The sequence below is a fragment of the Haliaeetus albicilla genome, chromosome 7, assembly GCF_947461875.1.
Source record: "Haliaeetus albicilla chromosome 7, bHalAlb1.1, whole genome shotgun sequence".
NCBI classification, from domain to species: domain Eukaryota; kingdom Metazoa; phylum Chordata; class Aves; order Accipitriformes; family Accipitridae; genus Haliaeetus; species Haliaeetus albicilla.
Window position 1 is genome coordinate 46,799,760 of NC_091489.1, and position 15,350 is coordinate 46,815,109.

Consider the following 15,350-nt stretch of genomic DNA (forward strand, 5'->3'; position numbering starts at 1 on the left):
AAAAATAAGCAAAGACCCCCAAATTAGGGACTATCCCCCCAAATGAGTAACAAACCCCAAAAGTGAGCAATTTTCCCCAAAATGGACCCCCCCCCATTCCCTAATAAGCCAGTACTAATTAATGGGATGATTTTCTGGAAAAAAAAAAGTTATTTTTGCACAATTTTTAGCAGAAAACAGGGCTGCAGAAAAGTTAAAAGTGGAAAAAATGCCCTCAAAATGGAATTTACAGCTGAATTTTGCCCCTCTGATCATGGCAGCTGCCTGGAGCTCTGCAGCCAGCTCTGAGCACCCAGCAGCTCGTTAGCCAGAAATTTGCATATTTTATAAATTTCTGAAATATTCATGAGCATTGCAGCAAAGTCCTTGGTATTTTCCACCAAAAAAGTGCATTTTTCTCTCGAAAAGTTGCAAACCGACATCGCAAGTCAGGGGGGATGAAGATGCTGGAGGCTGGTTGCTTAATTAATGAAACGAATTATTTATTTCCCAGCTGTGCAAAGGTGGGGGGAGTGCGGGGGGGGGTGGGGGGCCGCAGGCGACCCATTTTCCTCGGGTTTGGCCCCGTTTTCGAGGGGCGCCAGGGTAGGGGGGCACAAGGGCAGCGCCGCATCAGGTTGGGCAGAGCACTGCAAAGAGAGAGGTCATGGGTGTGCACTGGCACGCACGAGGGTGCACCAGGGACGTATGGGGGTTGCACCTTGGTGCATGATGATGCACGGGCGTGCACAGGGATGCACAAGGATGCACGAGCATGCACGGGGATGCATGACGATGTACAATGATGCATGAGCACACAAGGATGCACAAGGATGCGCAGGCTTGCACTGGGATACACAAAAGAACGCGAGGATACACGGCTGTGCAAGGGTGTACAATGGTGCATGAGGGCTGCATGAGGATACATTAAGTGTGCATGGGGGTGCCCAAGGGTGCATGAGTATGCACATATGCACAAGCATGCATGAGGACTTGAGAGCATGCAGAAAGGATGCATGAGCGTGCACATGAGGGCACATGGGTGCACAAGGATGCACAAGCGTGCATGAGGATTCGAGAGCATGCAGAAAGGACACGAGCGCACGTGGGTGCACAAGGATGCACAAGCACGCATGAGTGCTGCATAAGGCTGCCCGGTAGCTGCAAATGGGGTGCAGAGAGGATGCAGGAGGTACATGGAAGGGATGCAGAAGGAATGCACAAGGCATGCACGATGGTGCATGAAGGCTGCACAAGGGTGCAGGAGGCTGCACAAGAGATGGATGAGAACTGTGTGGGAGATGCACAGGGATGCACAAGGATGGCCAGGTGATGCACGAGGGGTGCCCAGGAGATGCGTGGAGGATGAATGGCGATGCATGAGGGATGCACGATGGTGCATGAGGGGTGAAAGGGGGTGCACAGGGGTTCATGAGGCTGCACGAAGGAAGCAGGTGGGCCACGTAACAAGGTACAAGGGAAGTCCAGGGAACATGCAGTGATCTACAAAGGTGTGTGAGGATGCATAAGGCCTGCACAAAGGATGCATGAGGGATGCACAGGAGATGTATGCAGGATTCACAGAGGATGCACAAAGGATGCACCGACAATGCATAAGTGATGCATGGAGATGCATGAAGGATGCACACAAGATGCATGGGAGATGCACAAGGATGCACAGGAGGTGCATGAAGGATGCAGGGGAGTTGCACAAGGATGCAAAAGGAATCCACAGTGGATGCACAGAGGGACAAGGACTGCATGGAAACTGCATGCAGGATGCACGAGGGGTGCACGAGGGGTGCACGAGGGATGCACAAGGTGAGCAGATACCTTTGAGGATGTAGTCCGTGAGCAGTGTGGGCACCTTCTCGTTCCCCTCCTTCATGGCAAACAGGACTGTGAGGGGGAATGGAGCTGTGAGGCTGGCCCCACTGCCCCCCAAATGTCCCTTTTCCCCACCAAGACCAGCCCCACAGTCACCACAGAGACACTGCCAGAGTTTCCCACAATGCACCAGGCCTGAGAGCATCCCCCAAAAAAGCACTTTCACCCCCAGTCAGCCAATCCGTGGCAATGCAGAAAGGGTGTTTTACCCTCAAATTGGTGCTGGTGTAAGGTGCAAAAATGGATGGGGGTGGTTTGCTGCAAATCAGCTGTGCCACCACGATGCAAAATGGATGATCGCACCCCAAACCAGCTGTGCTGCCATGCTGCAAAACAGGTCTTTTCCCCCCCAAAATGGGCTTTGTTGCAATGATGCAACATGGGTGGTAGCACCTCAAATTGCCCATGCTGCAACAATGCAAAAAAAAAAAAAGGGGGGGGATCGCACCCCAAACTAGCTGCGTTGCAATGATGCACCCAAATCACAGCTGCTGCAGCAATGCAAAATGTGCATTTGTGTCCCAAATCGACCACACCACGGAGATGCAGAATGTCTGGTTCTGCCCCAAAACGGCAGCTTGAATGAATACTCACTGTTGGTGAGCATCTGCAGATCCTCGACAGAGGGTGGCGACCCCTTCTTCTCATAGGGAATCACCGTGTTCAGGTACTGCAAAAAAACAAAAAACCACCCCAAAACCACCCAGATAGCACAAACCTGCCTATTTTTTGCACCACCTTGAGACAAATCACCCCAAATTGGTGCAAAAGCAGAGTATGTCTGCGATTTTCCTGTGATTCCATTTAATTTGCTGGTATTTTGGGGGGGTAATGAATTAATTGCATTAATTTTGCATGCTGCAAAACCCACCCAACCGTGAACCCCTGCTTAGGGAGGATTTTTTGGGTGAAAAATGGTGATTTTTGCAAGATGGGTTAGCAGGGTGTAGGGGACAGAGCGGGGTCATAAAATTAAAAAATATTTTAAAACGGGTTTGGGGGATGCAGGGGGATGAAGTATGAAAGGGGACAGAGTTGGACAATTTTTGGGAGAAAAAGAGCACCTGCTTCTCGTTGGCGGTGGGGCCAAAGGTCTGGCGCAGGCCGGAGTGCAGGATGCTGGAGATGCCCTCCATGCTGAAGCGCTGGGGACACACACCACCACAGCCAGCCAGTCACCTCCCGGGGACATGGACGTCACCCGTGACATCTCCCCCGGCACCAACGTCCCCCCTGGCACACTGACTCCCATCCACGTCCCCCCATTACCCTGTCCCACATCCCCCTCTCCTTCTGTCCCCACGTCCCCCTGCTCCCCATCCGCCCAAACCCTTTGTCCCCCCATCCCCCTGGCCCCATCCCTTCTCCTGTCCCCGTATCCCCACTTCCCTCTTGCTCCATCCTGTTGCCCATCCCCTGTCCCTGCATCGCTGTCCCATGTCCCCCCACCCCTCAACCCCCTGTCCCATGTCCCTTTTCCTCCATCCTGTCGCCCATCCCCTGTCCCTGCATCCCTGTCCCACATCCCCCCCCATCCCTCACCCCCCTGCCCCGTGTCCCCGTCCCCCGTCCCTCCACCCCGTCCCCCGTCACCCAACCCGTCCTGTCCCATGTCCCTTTTGCTCCATCCTGTTGCCCATCCCCTGTCCCTGCATCCCTGTCCCATGTCCCCCCTCCCCTCAACCCCCTGTCCCATGTCCCCCCATCCCACATCCCCCTGTCCCACGTCCCTCTTGCTCCATCCTGTCGCCCATCCCGTCCCTGCATCTCTGTCCCATGTCCCCCCATCCCACATCCCCGTCCCACGTCCCTCTTGCTCCATCCTGTCACCCATCCCATCCCTGCATCTGTCCCATGTCCCCCCATCCCACATCCCCCTGTCCCACGTCCCTTTTGCTCCATCCTGTCGCCCATCCCCTGTCCCTGCATCCCCATCCCACGTCCCCATCCCTCACCCCCCTGCCCCGTGTTCCCTTCCCACGTCCCTCTGCCCCGTCCCCCGTCACCCAGCCCCTGTCCCACCACATTCCCCCATCCCACATCCCCCCGTCCCATGTCCCCCCGTCCCCCATCCCATCTCCCCCCCAGCCCCATCCCAACCGCCCCCAAACCCCCGTTCCCCACCTTCCTGGGCATGTGGTTCCCGCGCTCGGGACGCCCGCCTTGCAGGCTCAGCCCCCTGTCGCGACGGCGGCGCCGGGCAGCCTCCCGCTGCTCCCGCTGCTCCCCCTGCACCGCCAGCAGCGCCCCGATGAACGCCGTCTTCACCTCCTTCTCGAACGCCAGCTCGTCCCGCCGCGCCAGCTGCGCCACCAGCTCCGCCGACAGTGCCCGGCTGGCCGCCTCCGCGCGCCCCGCCGCCGCCACCAGCTCCCGCGCCGACAGCCGCCCCAGCCCTGCCGCCCAGGTGTCGCGGTTAGGGACGGGCGCCGTGCCGCTGTTATCATTAAGACGCGCAGGGCGACTAACGGGCCGCCCGGCGCAACTGGCGAAAACGCTCGGCACGGCGAACGGAACACCCGGTGCAACTCGTGACGCGCCCGGAGCAATTACTCAAAAGCCCGGCGCAATCGCCGACGTGCACGGTGCAATTAGGAAAATGCCCACAAAAGCTTGCAAAATGCTTTCTGCGATTACTGCAATGCAGGCTGCACTTATTAAGATGTGCAGGGTGAGCAGCGGGCCTCCCGGTGCAACTGGTGAGGCGCCAGTGCAGTAAATGCAATGCATACTGCAACTAGGGAATACTGCCTGGTGAATTAGCAGGACGCCCGGTGCAGTTAGTGTAGCGCACGCTGAAGTCTGCAAAATACCTTATGCAACTAGCGAGGCACACAGCGCAATTATGAAGGTGCTGGGGGCAATTAGCAGGATGCCTGGTGCAATTAGCGAAACATACAGCGCAATAAATGAAATGCCTGGTGCAATTAGTGACATGCACAGTGCAACTAGCGACATGCACACTGAAGTTTGGAACACTGCATCACGTAATTAGTGAAACACACGCTGCAATTATTATGACACGGGAGGCAATTAGCGTGCTGCCCGGTGCAACTGGTGAAACACCCAGTACAATAAGCGCAAGGCACAGTGCAACTAGGGAAATGCTCGGTACAGTTAGTGGCATGCCCAGTGCAGTTAGTAAAATGCCCAGTGCAATTAGTGACATGTCCAGTCTGGTGCAGTTAGTCTCATTCCTGGTGCAATTAGTAAAATGACTGATATAATTAGTGACATGCCCGGAGCAATCAGTGAAATCCATAGTGCATAAGTGAAACACCTGATGCAATTAGTAACATGCCTGTGCAATTAGTGACATGCATGGTGCAACTGAACACACACTACATTTAGTGAAATTCCCAGGGCAATTAATGAAATGCACACTGAAACTGTTAAAATGCATCACGTGATTAATGGGATGCACGGTGCATTTACTGGACCACCAACAAATAAACAGTGTGCAATTACTGAAATGCCCAGCGTCATAAATGACATGCCCAGAGCAATTGCAGAATTGCCTGGTGCAATTAGTGACATGCATGGTGCAATAAATGAAATGCACTGTGCAATTAGGGGAATGCGCAGAGCAATTAGCAAAGTGCCTGGGGCAATTAGTGACACACACCATGCCATTAGTAAAAAGTCTAGCGTATGGTGCATTTAGTGGCACGCACAGTGCATGGTGCTCTTGGGGAAATGCATAATGCAATTAGTGAAAACCACCACCGTATTTTCCACGCACTTAGGAAAATGCATGGTGCAATCAGGAAAATGCCCGGTGCACAGTGCATTAGTGGCAGTCGGTACATTCAGAGGAGTGAAACACTCAGCAAAATGCACAGTGCAGCTAGGAATATGCACCGTGCATGGCTCAGTGAAGCGCCCAGCACATTCAGTTCCAGGCACGGTGCTGTCAAGAAAGCGCACTTCCTGAAATGCAGGGCGCAAACAGCAAAATGCGAAGCACACCAGGCATTTTTGCAAAATGGCAAGCGTTGCAAAAAGCTCAGTGTGCATGGAGAAAGGATGGTGCACAACACTGTCGGTGCAAGGCACAATACATTTAATGAATGGCACGGCGTGTTTTGCAAAATGCCGAGTGCTTTAGGTAAAGACACAATGCATTTCGCAAAATGCATTTAGAGCAAGGCATTTCGCAAAACGCACGGCACGCTCTGCTAAACCCTGGGTGCATCTGAAGCAATACTAAAAGCAAGATATCCGTGGGATTGATTTTTTTGCCAAGAGCCCCCTCCTGGCCAAACTGTGTAAACACTGGAGCAAGCCGTCCCCGAAGCCTGGAGAGGCTCAATTGTCCAATTTGGTTGGAATTGTCCCCAGAGAGTGAGTGGCCTGGATTTTGCTGGCCATACCTTCATGGGAGCAGTTGTTGTTGAAGGCAGGGGAGAAAGCATGCAGCTCACGCAGAAGGATGGGCTCTGTGCCCCTACCACCGCCTTCGCCTTCAGCATCGGCCTCAGTCTCTTCCTCCTCTTCTTCCTCATCCTCATCACCCTCAGGGTCAGCCTCGGGGTCGGGTGAACTCTGCATCAGCTCCTCCAGCTCCTCGATGACCTGCAGGGCATCAGGGTCCTCCATTTGCACCTACACCCTGCAGCCCACAGCTACACCCTGCATCCGCATCTGCGTCCTGCACCCGCATCTGGGATCTGGTCTCTTCATACTGCACTTGCATCCTCTATCTGTATCGGCATCCTGCATCCTCCATCCTCCCCTTCATCCCGCATCTGCACCTGCATTTGCATCCATCTGGACCCTGCGTCCTCCCTTTGCATCCTGCATCTGCATCCCACATTCCCGTCTGCATCCAAATCCCACATCCCGCATTCACAGCTCTCCACGGGTACTCGCACCCCGGACGTGCACCTACATCTAAATCTGCATCCCGCACCTATGTCTGCATCCTGCTCCCTTCATCCTGCATCCTGGATCCTGTACGTGCACCTGCACCCGCACCTTCTATCCAGCAGCCCACACCCCGCGTCTCCCATCCACATCCCCTTCCCCACATTGGCAACCTGCATCTGGCACCTGCATCGTGCATCCCACATCTGCATCCCTGCCTCTGCACCGGAATCCTGTAGCTGCATCCCACCTCTGCCCCCCCCCGTTTTCACCCTTCATCCTATGACACCCATTTGCATCCAGCACCTGGAACCCACATTCCTATCTGCACCCAAATCCCACATTAGCACCCACAACCTGCACCTCCATCTACACCCAGATCTGCATCCCACATCCCATGATGATGGGGTTTGGCCTTTTTTTGTATTTTCAGCACACGGCCGTGGGGCTGGGGTGGGCTGAGGCCATGCCGGGAGGCTAAAGCTTGGCTTTTGGGGGACACGCAGGCATTCAGTAGCCCGTGGGGGCCGGGGTACCTGCTCAGCTGTCAGCAGCGGCTCCTCATTGATGCCCGAGTCTTGCTCACTCCTCTCAGTGAGCTCCTCCTCCTCCTCCTTCTCGCAGAGCTGCAGGAGACACAGGCTGGGCCGCCTTGGTGGCACCGCAGGCACGGCCCGGCACCGGCATGGCCCCAGCACGGACACAGACACAGCCCTGGCCCTGGCACAGGGAGAGCCACCAGGGAACCACAGCTCTAGGAGACATGCTGCATGGGGGGGGGTTGCACGGGGAGACATCGGATGGAGACATGGATGGGGACACTGGACAGGGAGACACTGGGTGGGGAGACACTGGATGATGGCATTGGGTGGAGACATTGGATGGGAACATTGGATGGAAGGATATTGGACAGAGACACTGGACAGAGATGGATGGAGATGCTGGATGGGGAAATGTTGGATGGGACTTTAGATAGGGACTTTGCACAGGGATGCTGGAGACACTGGAGAGGGAGATGATGGACAGGGAAGTGTTGGATGGGGAGGTGTGGCAAGGAGACGGATAGAGATGTCGGATGGGGAGACACTGGATGGAGTTGTTGGATGGAGACATTGAACTGGGAAGTTGGACAGGGAGAAGTACAGGTATGTTGGATGGAGATGTTGGGTGAAGAGTCATTTGAATTAATACACTGGATGGTGACATTGGATGGGGAAGTGTTGGAGATGCTGGATGGAATTGATGGGGATGTTGAATGGGGAGATGATGGATGGTGATGCTGAATGGGGAAGAGGTCAGATGGAGACATTAGATGGGGACATCAGACAGGGCAGATGTCAGAGGGGAACACTGGATGGGGAGGTCATGGATGGACATGTTGGATGGAGATGTTGGACAGGGAGGCATCTTCTTTTTTACCACTTTTCACAGGCTATTTCACCTTTTTAGCAGAAAATAACCCAAGAAATTTACCTTCTCTTCCCCCTTTAGCAACAGGTTGCGTAATATCCAAACGGGTTAAATTCAGTTGATTTTGAGGCATCTTTGCAGCCCTCCCACAACCCCAACTGCAGCTATTCACAGCATGAACTCACTACAATGAAGAAAACACTATTTTCTACCCCCAAAAATACACGACCTTACCCCTGGCTTGGGGGCAAATTGGCAAAGAACAGATTGCCAAACCAAACGCTTAATTTTGCCCATTTCAGTGTGGTTTCACCCTAAAATGTGGACATGCACTGCACTGGTGCTGTGTCACCCCCAAAATACCCTTTTTGAGTAGTTGGCAGTGCTCTGATGGTCGCTGAGCCTTGGGGCTGATTGACAGCTGTCAAGCATCACCCAGGGGTCATGTAGGGATGGGGCGGGGTTGGGGTGCCAAGGGGGGGGCCACAGCCATACCTGGAGGTCGGTGCCGTTGGGGGCCTCAGCCCCTGGGAGCAGCCAGGGCCGGGGGGAGCCCCGGGGGACAAAGCCATCAGTGAGAGCATCCCAGACCCTGCAGGGAGGTGGGTGGTGAGCGGCGATGCCAAAATGTTGCCTCCCAGAAAGCTGTCCCAAAATGGCATGCCTCGAACACCCCAAAATGCAGCCCCAGAAACACCCTGAAATGCCCCCCCTCCAAATCCCAAAACACCGAGATGCCCGAAACATCCCAAAGCATCCCAAATGATGTCCTAGAAGACCCCAAAGCTCCTCAAAATATCACCAGGAAATACTGCCCTGAAATACCCCAAAGTACCCCAAAATGCTTGAATGTCCCCAGACATCATTTTGAAATGTTGCTATCAAAATACCCCCCAAAAGGCCACTGCAATGCCCCAAAATGTCTCCAGATGCCACAGAAGACTGCTGTGAAATGCCCCAAAATGCCACCCCAAAACATCACCATGTCCTGAAATGCCCCAAAACATCCCGAAACGCCCCCAAAGCCCCAGAAACACCCCAAAATGCCATCCTAAAACACTGCCACAAAGCCCCAAGACCCTCTGAAAGGCCCCCAAACACCTCAAAACACTGCCCTGGAACACCCCAGAACACCCCTAAAGGTCCCAAAGCTCCAAAATGCCCTGAAACACCCCAAACCACCATCCTAAAACACCCAAAAATGCCCCCCAAAGCCACAATGCTCCAAAATGCCACCCTGAAATGCTCCAAACCACCACCCTGAAAAAGCCCTGAAATGCCTCAAAACATCCCCAAATGCCACCTCTGAACACACACAAACATTCTACAATGCTTTCCTGAAACAGTGCCAAAAATGCCCCAAAACGCTGCCCCAGAACACCCCAAAAGAACTCAAAATGTTGTCCCAAGACCCCACTCCAAAAAACTCACAAGGGGGAGAAAAAAGGGGAGGGGGTAAAAAAGGGGAGGGGGAGAAAAAAGGGGAGGGGGAGAAAAAAGGGGGGGGAGAAAAAAGGGGGGGGGAGAAAAAAGGGGGGGGGGAGAAAAAAGGGGGGGGGGAGAAAAAAGGGGGGGGGAGAAAAAAGGGGGGGGGGAGAAAAAAGGGGGGGGGAGAAAAAAGGGGGGGGGAGAAGAAAGGGGGGGGAGAAGAAAGGGGGGGGAGAAGAAAGGGGGGGGAGAAGAAAGGGGGGGGAGAAGAAAGGGGGGGGAGAAGAAAGGGGGGGGAGAAGAAAGGGGGGGGAGAAGAAAGGGGGGGGAGAAAACAGGAGAAAAAAGTGGTAAAGAAGGAGAAGATGGGGAAAAAAAGGGCAAAAATGGGGAAAATGGGGAAAAGTGGGGAAAATGGGGAAAAGTGGGGAAAATGGATGAAAAAATGAGAAAGAGGGAAAAGAAGGAAAAGGGGAAAGTGGGAAAAAAGAGAAAAAGGGGGAGAAAGGGAAAGATGTGAAAATGGGGGATGGGGAAGGAGGAAAGGGGTAAAAGGGAAAAAGGAGAAAGTGGGGGGAAAAAGCGGGAAATGGGGAAAAAGAAAATGTAAGAAAAAAGGGGGAATGAGGGGAAAAATGGGGAAAAAAGGTGGAAAAGTGGAGAAAAGGAAGAAAAAGAGGAGGAAGAGAAAAATTGGGGAAATGGGAGAAAAGCGGTGAAAAGTGGTGACATCAGGAATAAGGTCAAAAATGGGGAAAAAGGCACAAAAAGAGATTAGAAAATTTCTCCCCAATTAAGCAAACCCACCCATTTTCCCACCACAAATGGCAGTTTTAGTCCGACATGGTGCCATGTCCATGCACATCCTGATTCCCCCTAAATCACCCCAAACCCGCCTGCCCCTCCCCATCCCCAAACCCGCTTGTTTTGGGGTATTTATCTCATCTCCTTCCTTACCTGATCTTAATTCCCCCTGAAATCACATATTTCACTAATTAACGCACAAAAATGTGCATGTCAACCCCCCCCGATATTCCTATTTTAACAAAACCACAGCAAATACGGAAAAAATAAGTGGTTATCGCCCAAACTTTGCTTTTTTTTCCTGCTTTTAAAGGGCCAGCACCCTGCAAGGTCGGGCAAGCAGCAGCAGCAGATTTCTGGGTTAATTATGGTAAGAATTGGTTAATAATTAGGGAAATACAGCGCCTTTAAGGCCCCGGCCCATCCCCCACCCATGCACACAGGGCTCATTCAAGAGGGAGGAAAAAAAAAAAAAGCCCTGTTTTGCCCAATCTGACCCAAAAAGACACAATAAGCAGCACAAAGCACGCAGTGAGCCGGCTGCCGGCGACAGCGCGGCGCTCCCGGCGCCAGGCCAAATTGCGTTTTTCTCTGAAAACCCGTCAATTTGGCCAATTATGAAAAGCAGTTCAGCCTCAGTGGGTTTTGGTGAAAAAAACCCCAACAACAAAATAAACAGATTTGGGGGTGCTTGGGTTGAAAACAACCACTTTGCATGGTGAAAAATGAGTATTAGGAATTGCAGCCTGGGGAATAATCCCACTTAAACAACAACAAAAAATCTGTTAGAAAGGTGTTAATGTATAAACATCACTGCAAACCCCCCCCAAATTTGACAAAAAAAAAAAAGGCATTTTGCAACAAAAAAAGGGTTTTAATGAATATTTAGATTGTAATGCAAATGCCACTATATTGTGGCAGGGTTGTGGGGATTTTGCCGAAGTTGGCTGCCCCCTGGCTTGATGCAGAGCTTGCACATCGCAAGCAAAAGGCTAAGCTCTACTCACACCTTACTCAAGGTTTACACTCAGCCCCCCTGGGGGCTCTCTTCACATAGACTGAGCCTGCTGCGACCCCGTGCAATGCGACACGGGCACCCTGCTGCGCCTCCTCATAGGATGCTACACAACTACTCCAGGGGTCTCACACAGCTACTCCAATGATGCTACACAGCTGCTCCAAGGATCCCACACTGCCAGCCCAAGGTGCTGCATGATCACGCCACAGCGCAGGGGGCTGACTCGCATGTGGTGGAGATCTTGCAAGCATGCAAGGAAGTGCAATAGGCCCCAGAGGGGCGTTACTCACAGGATACTACGGTGCTACTCTGATGTGCTACGCAACCATGCTGCAATGGGGTAGGCTGGTCTGCATGCTCTGGGAGGAGGTGTATCTCATGACCATGCAAGGAGGCATGTGGGCCCAAGGGTGGCCTACTCATAGGATACTACACAGCTACTCCATGCTGCTGCATGACTATGCCATGATGCAGGGGGCTGAGTTGTATGTGGGGTGTACCTTGCTAGCATGCAAGGCAGCATGCAGAGCCCGACAGAGTGGTTACTCGTAGGATACTACAGCACTATTCCTGACGTGGTGCATGATCATGCTGCAATGCAGGGACCTGGTCAGTGAAGTCTCTCAAGGGTGCAAGGAGGCACACAGGCTGTGAGAGGGCTTACTCACAGCTTACTACACCACTGCTTTGATGTGTTGCATGACCACGCTGCAATGCAGGGAGCCAGTTTGCATTGGGAGTGTGTGGGTTTTGCAGGTGTGCAAGGAGGCACGTGTCGCCAGAAGTAGTGGGGGGCCTTACTCACTCCTCATCCTGGAGACGCTCCTCCTCCTCCTGCGCCTGGAGACGCCCCCGCACGGGGGCCAGACCCTCGGTGGCAGCATCATAGTTGCGGAAGCAGACGGTGAGCTTCTCGTCGAACTCCTGCACCAGGTCCTCCATCGACTTGAAGCTCATCATCTCAGCCGAGAAGCTCTCCAGCTCGGCCAGCGCTGGGTCTGCAGTGCGTTGTGGGGTTCCCCCATCGTCCCCGGGCCCCTCCTCGAACTCCTCCTCCAGGCTTACCAGGGGCGCCTCCATCCTCCTCAATACCGATGCGCTGCCTTAGCTGTGGGGAGAGGCTGCCTGTGAGGCACCGGGCTACTCACAGGTTACAACACGAGGGCTCCCCATTCCCTTTGCTGCTGCCGTGTGGGCTGAAACCCTACCACCAGGGCTATTATACAACCAACAGTATCTCTGTAGTACCCTAGTAGTATCCCAACAGCATCTTAGTACTGTCTTTGTAGAAATACGCTGACATCCTGACACTACACTAGTAGTACTTTACTAGTAGCAACAAAGTGTGGACAGTGGCCCAAATAGCTTAGCGCTACCCTGATAGTATGTAAAAAGTATCATAACACTACCATTTATACTGAACTGGTAGTATCTTAGTAGTATCCTTATACTATAGCACTACTATCTTAGTAGTGGCCTGCAAGTATCACACTAGTATCAGTAATGTGCTGACAGTATCCCAAAAGTTTGAGCATTGCCCTGATAGTATCCCAGAAGTATCTTACCCCTACTATCTTTTCTAGTGCCCTTGTAGTATCTCAGAAGTATCCTACTGATATTCTACTAGTGTCCTGACAGCATCCTACTAAAAAATGAGTACTGTCTTGATAGCACCTTAGCAGCGTTGTGATAATATCCTGATAGTTTCGTAGTAGTACCCTGATACTATCTTAGCAGCATCCTAGTAATGGCCCTGTAGTGTCTTAGTAGTGCCTCGACAGCATTGTGAAAGTATCTCAGCGGTACCTTTAGAGTATCCAGGCAGTATCCTGCTAACAGCTTCGCAGAGTCCTGATAGTACCTCTGTGCTACACTGAGATTATCCTAGTAGCAGCCATTGAATAGCTCGGCATTACCCTGATGTTGTAGTAGCACAGGTAGGAGTATTCTGTTACTGTGTCAGGAGCATCCCAATAGCGTCCTAGTTACATCCTAACAGCACCCTGACAGTATCACAGTAGTATATCAGCAGTGTCCTGATAGGATCCTAACAGTGGTATAATGGTATACAGTTATTATCTTAGTAGTGTCCTGATAGTATCTTGGTAGTGCAATGTAATAGCCAGATATTATCTTAGTGCCACGTTACTATGCTGAAAGCAACTTAACCGTATCTGTTGTAGAATCCAGAGTCCCTTGACGACGTGTTAGCGCTGCTCCAGCGGTACCTTTGTAATACTACCCCAGTACCAACCCTTGAAAGGTGCTGGAAATACCCGAGTAGTGTTCTGACAGCATCCTGGGAGTGCCCTGACAGTAGCTTAGCAGCGTTCTCGCAGTATCTCAGTAGCATCCACATAGTATCCTGACAGTATCTTAGTGCCACCCTGAGAGTGCCTTGGTACTGCCCGCAGAATATCCTGACAGCATTTCAGCAAACTCCTGATAGCACCTTAGTAGCATCCCAGTAGTATCCTCAGAGTATCTCAGCTGTGTCTTGATAGTATCTCACTAGTCCTTCACCAAGTTACTGAGAGTATCCCAGTAGTATCTTCGCAGTAGCCTCACAGGAAGCAAATAGTCACCTAGTAGTAAGTCGGTAATACCCCAGTAAAGGTGCCACTACTCCAACCCACTCACCCAGCCCCAGCCACGCTTCCCCTGGGGAGGGGGAGGAAAGCAGAAACACGCTGCAGCTTTTGGGGGAAAACCCGGTTTTGGGGCTTTGAGTACCGTCTGCGCCCGCGTGCGCCCGCACCCCCACAAACGTGCCGCGCGCTGCGTGCGCGTGAGCCTCGGCAGGTCGGCGGCACGCACCCCCCACGCGTGTACGGGGCGCACGTAACGCCCCGGGGCGCGTGCGCTTGAGGGTGACCGCGCGCACGGCGCGCGCGCACGCTGCACGCCCGTCACGGGGCGCGCGTGCAAGGGGCGCGCGCGCAGGCCTTCGCACGCGTGCCCTGTGCGCGCCGCGCCCCGTCGCGCCCCCGCCCCCCCCCACGCACCGTGCAAGTGTGCGCCCGCGGCGCGCGTGCACCGCTGCGCGTGCGTGCATCCCCCACCGCGCCCGCACCATTCCCACGCCCCCCCCCCCCCCCCCCCCCACTCCGGGCACCCCCAAACGCGGGCTCCCCACTCGCTCCTGCACGCCGCGCAGCCCCCCCCATCCCCCCGTACGTGCAGCTCTGTGCGTGCACGCGCCCACGCGCCCCCCCCCCCCCCGTGCATGCACCCGCGTGCTTGCACACCCCCCCCCACAAACGCTCCCACAGCACCCGTGCAACAGCCCCCCCGCGCGTGCGCATCCCACGACGCACCACCCTTGCACGGACGCTGATGCGCAGCGGAGCACCCCCGGGGCAGGCAGCGGCCCCCCCCCCCCCCCCCAACACGGGCACCCCCCACAATGCACGGCTGCGGCGCAAGCCGCCCCCCCCCCAAACAAGCGCCCTCAGACCTACCCGCGACCTTGCACCACGACGCCCACCCCCCCCGCAAGACCCCCCCCACTGCACCCCGCAATGCACGCCTTACCCACGATGCACCACGGCGGCGCGCCCCCGATGCACCCCCCCCCCACTCGTGCACGCGCCCCGGGGGGGCCCGCACCTCCACGCAATCCCCTTGCAGCACCCCAACAGCCCCCCCCCCCCGCACGCAACAGCAACGCCCCTCGCCCCCCCGCCGGCTGCACCCCAAAATCGCTCCTCCCGCGCGTCCACGCACCCCCAGCCCCGCACCCACCTGCGGCCCCGCATCCTCCGCGCCGCGGGTGGGGGTGAAAGGGGGGGGTGGGCAGCTCCGCCGCACTGCGCACGCGTGGGGGAGGAGGGGTGACGTCACCGGGAAGGTGGGTGCCGGTGGTGGGCAAGGGAGCCCTGACGTCATCCACCCCCTCCCCGCGACGGTGGTCTCCAACCTTCTTCCGTCCCTTAAATATTGTTGAGGTCCCCCCGCC

The 15,350-nt window shown here is 54.5% G+C and overlaps 1 protein-coding gene across 2 annotated transcripts; it reads right to left on the reverse strand.

Annotated features, from left to right (window-relative positions):
- Nucleotides 1–457: 457 nt before the first annotated feature.
- Nucleotides 458–15,225, reverse strand: FEZ1 (fasciculation and elongation protein zeta 1). Of its 2 annotated transcripts, none has more exons than XM_069788313.1 (10): nt 15,137–15,225; nt 12,198–12,500; nt 8,638–8,734; nt 7,269–7,358; nt 6,240–6,441; nt 3,991–4,262; nt 2,931–3,011; nt 2,461–2,536; nt 1,813–1,878; nt 458–629 (listed from the first exon to the last, which is right to left on the reverse strand). In XM_069788313.1, exons 2-10 carry the CDS (start codon nt 12,470–12,472, stop codon nt 613–615), a joined length of 1,176 nt encoding a protein of 391 aa, XP_069644414.1. In that variant the 5' UTR covers nt 12,473–12,500; nt 15,137–15,225; the 3' UTR covers nt 458–612. The 2 variants fall into 2 exon arrangements, with proteins under 2 accessions (XP_069644414.1, XP_069644415.1); XM_069788314.1 differs by lacking the exon at nt 15,137–15,225 and adding an exon at nt 14,927–14,951.
- Nucleotides 15,226–15,350: the final 125 nt, after the last annotated feature.

What these genes read in the sequence shown, in the direction of transcription:
- FEZ1 (XM_069788313.1), bottom strand. Translation starts at nt 12,472, where the DNA reads ATGGAGGCGCCCCTGGTAAGCCTGGAGGAGGAGTTCGAGGAGGGGCCC. An exon ending in CGCTGCTGACAGCTGAGCAG is followed by an intron (nt 6,442 to 7,268) that starts GTACCCCGGCCC and finishes GATGCCCTGCAG; the next exon opens with GTCATCGAGGAGCTGGAGGA. An exon ending in CAACAACTGCTCCCATGAAG is followed by an intron (nt 4,263 to 6,239) that starts GTATGGCCAGCA and finishes CCTGGGCGGCAG; the next exon opens with GGCTGGGGCGGCTGTCGGCG.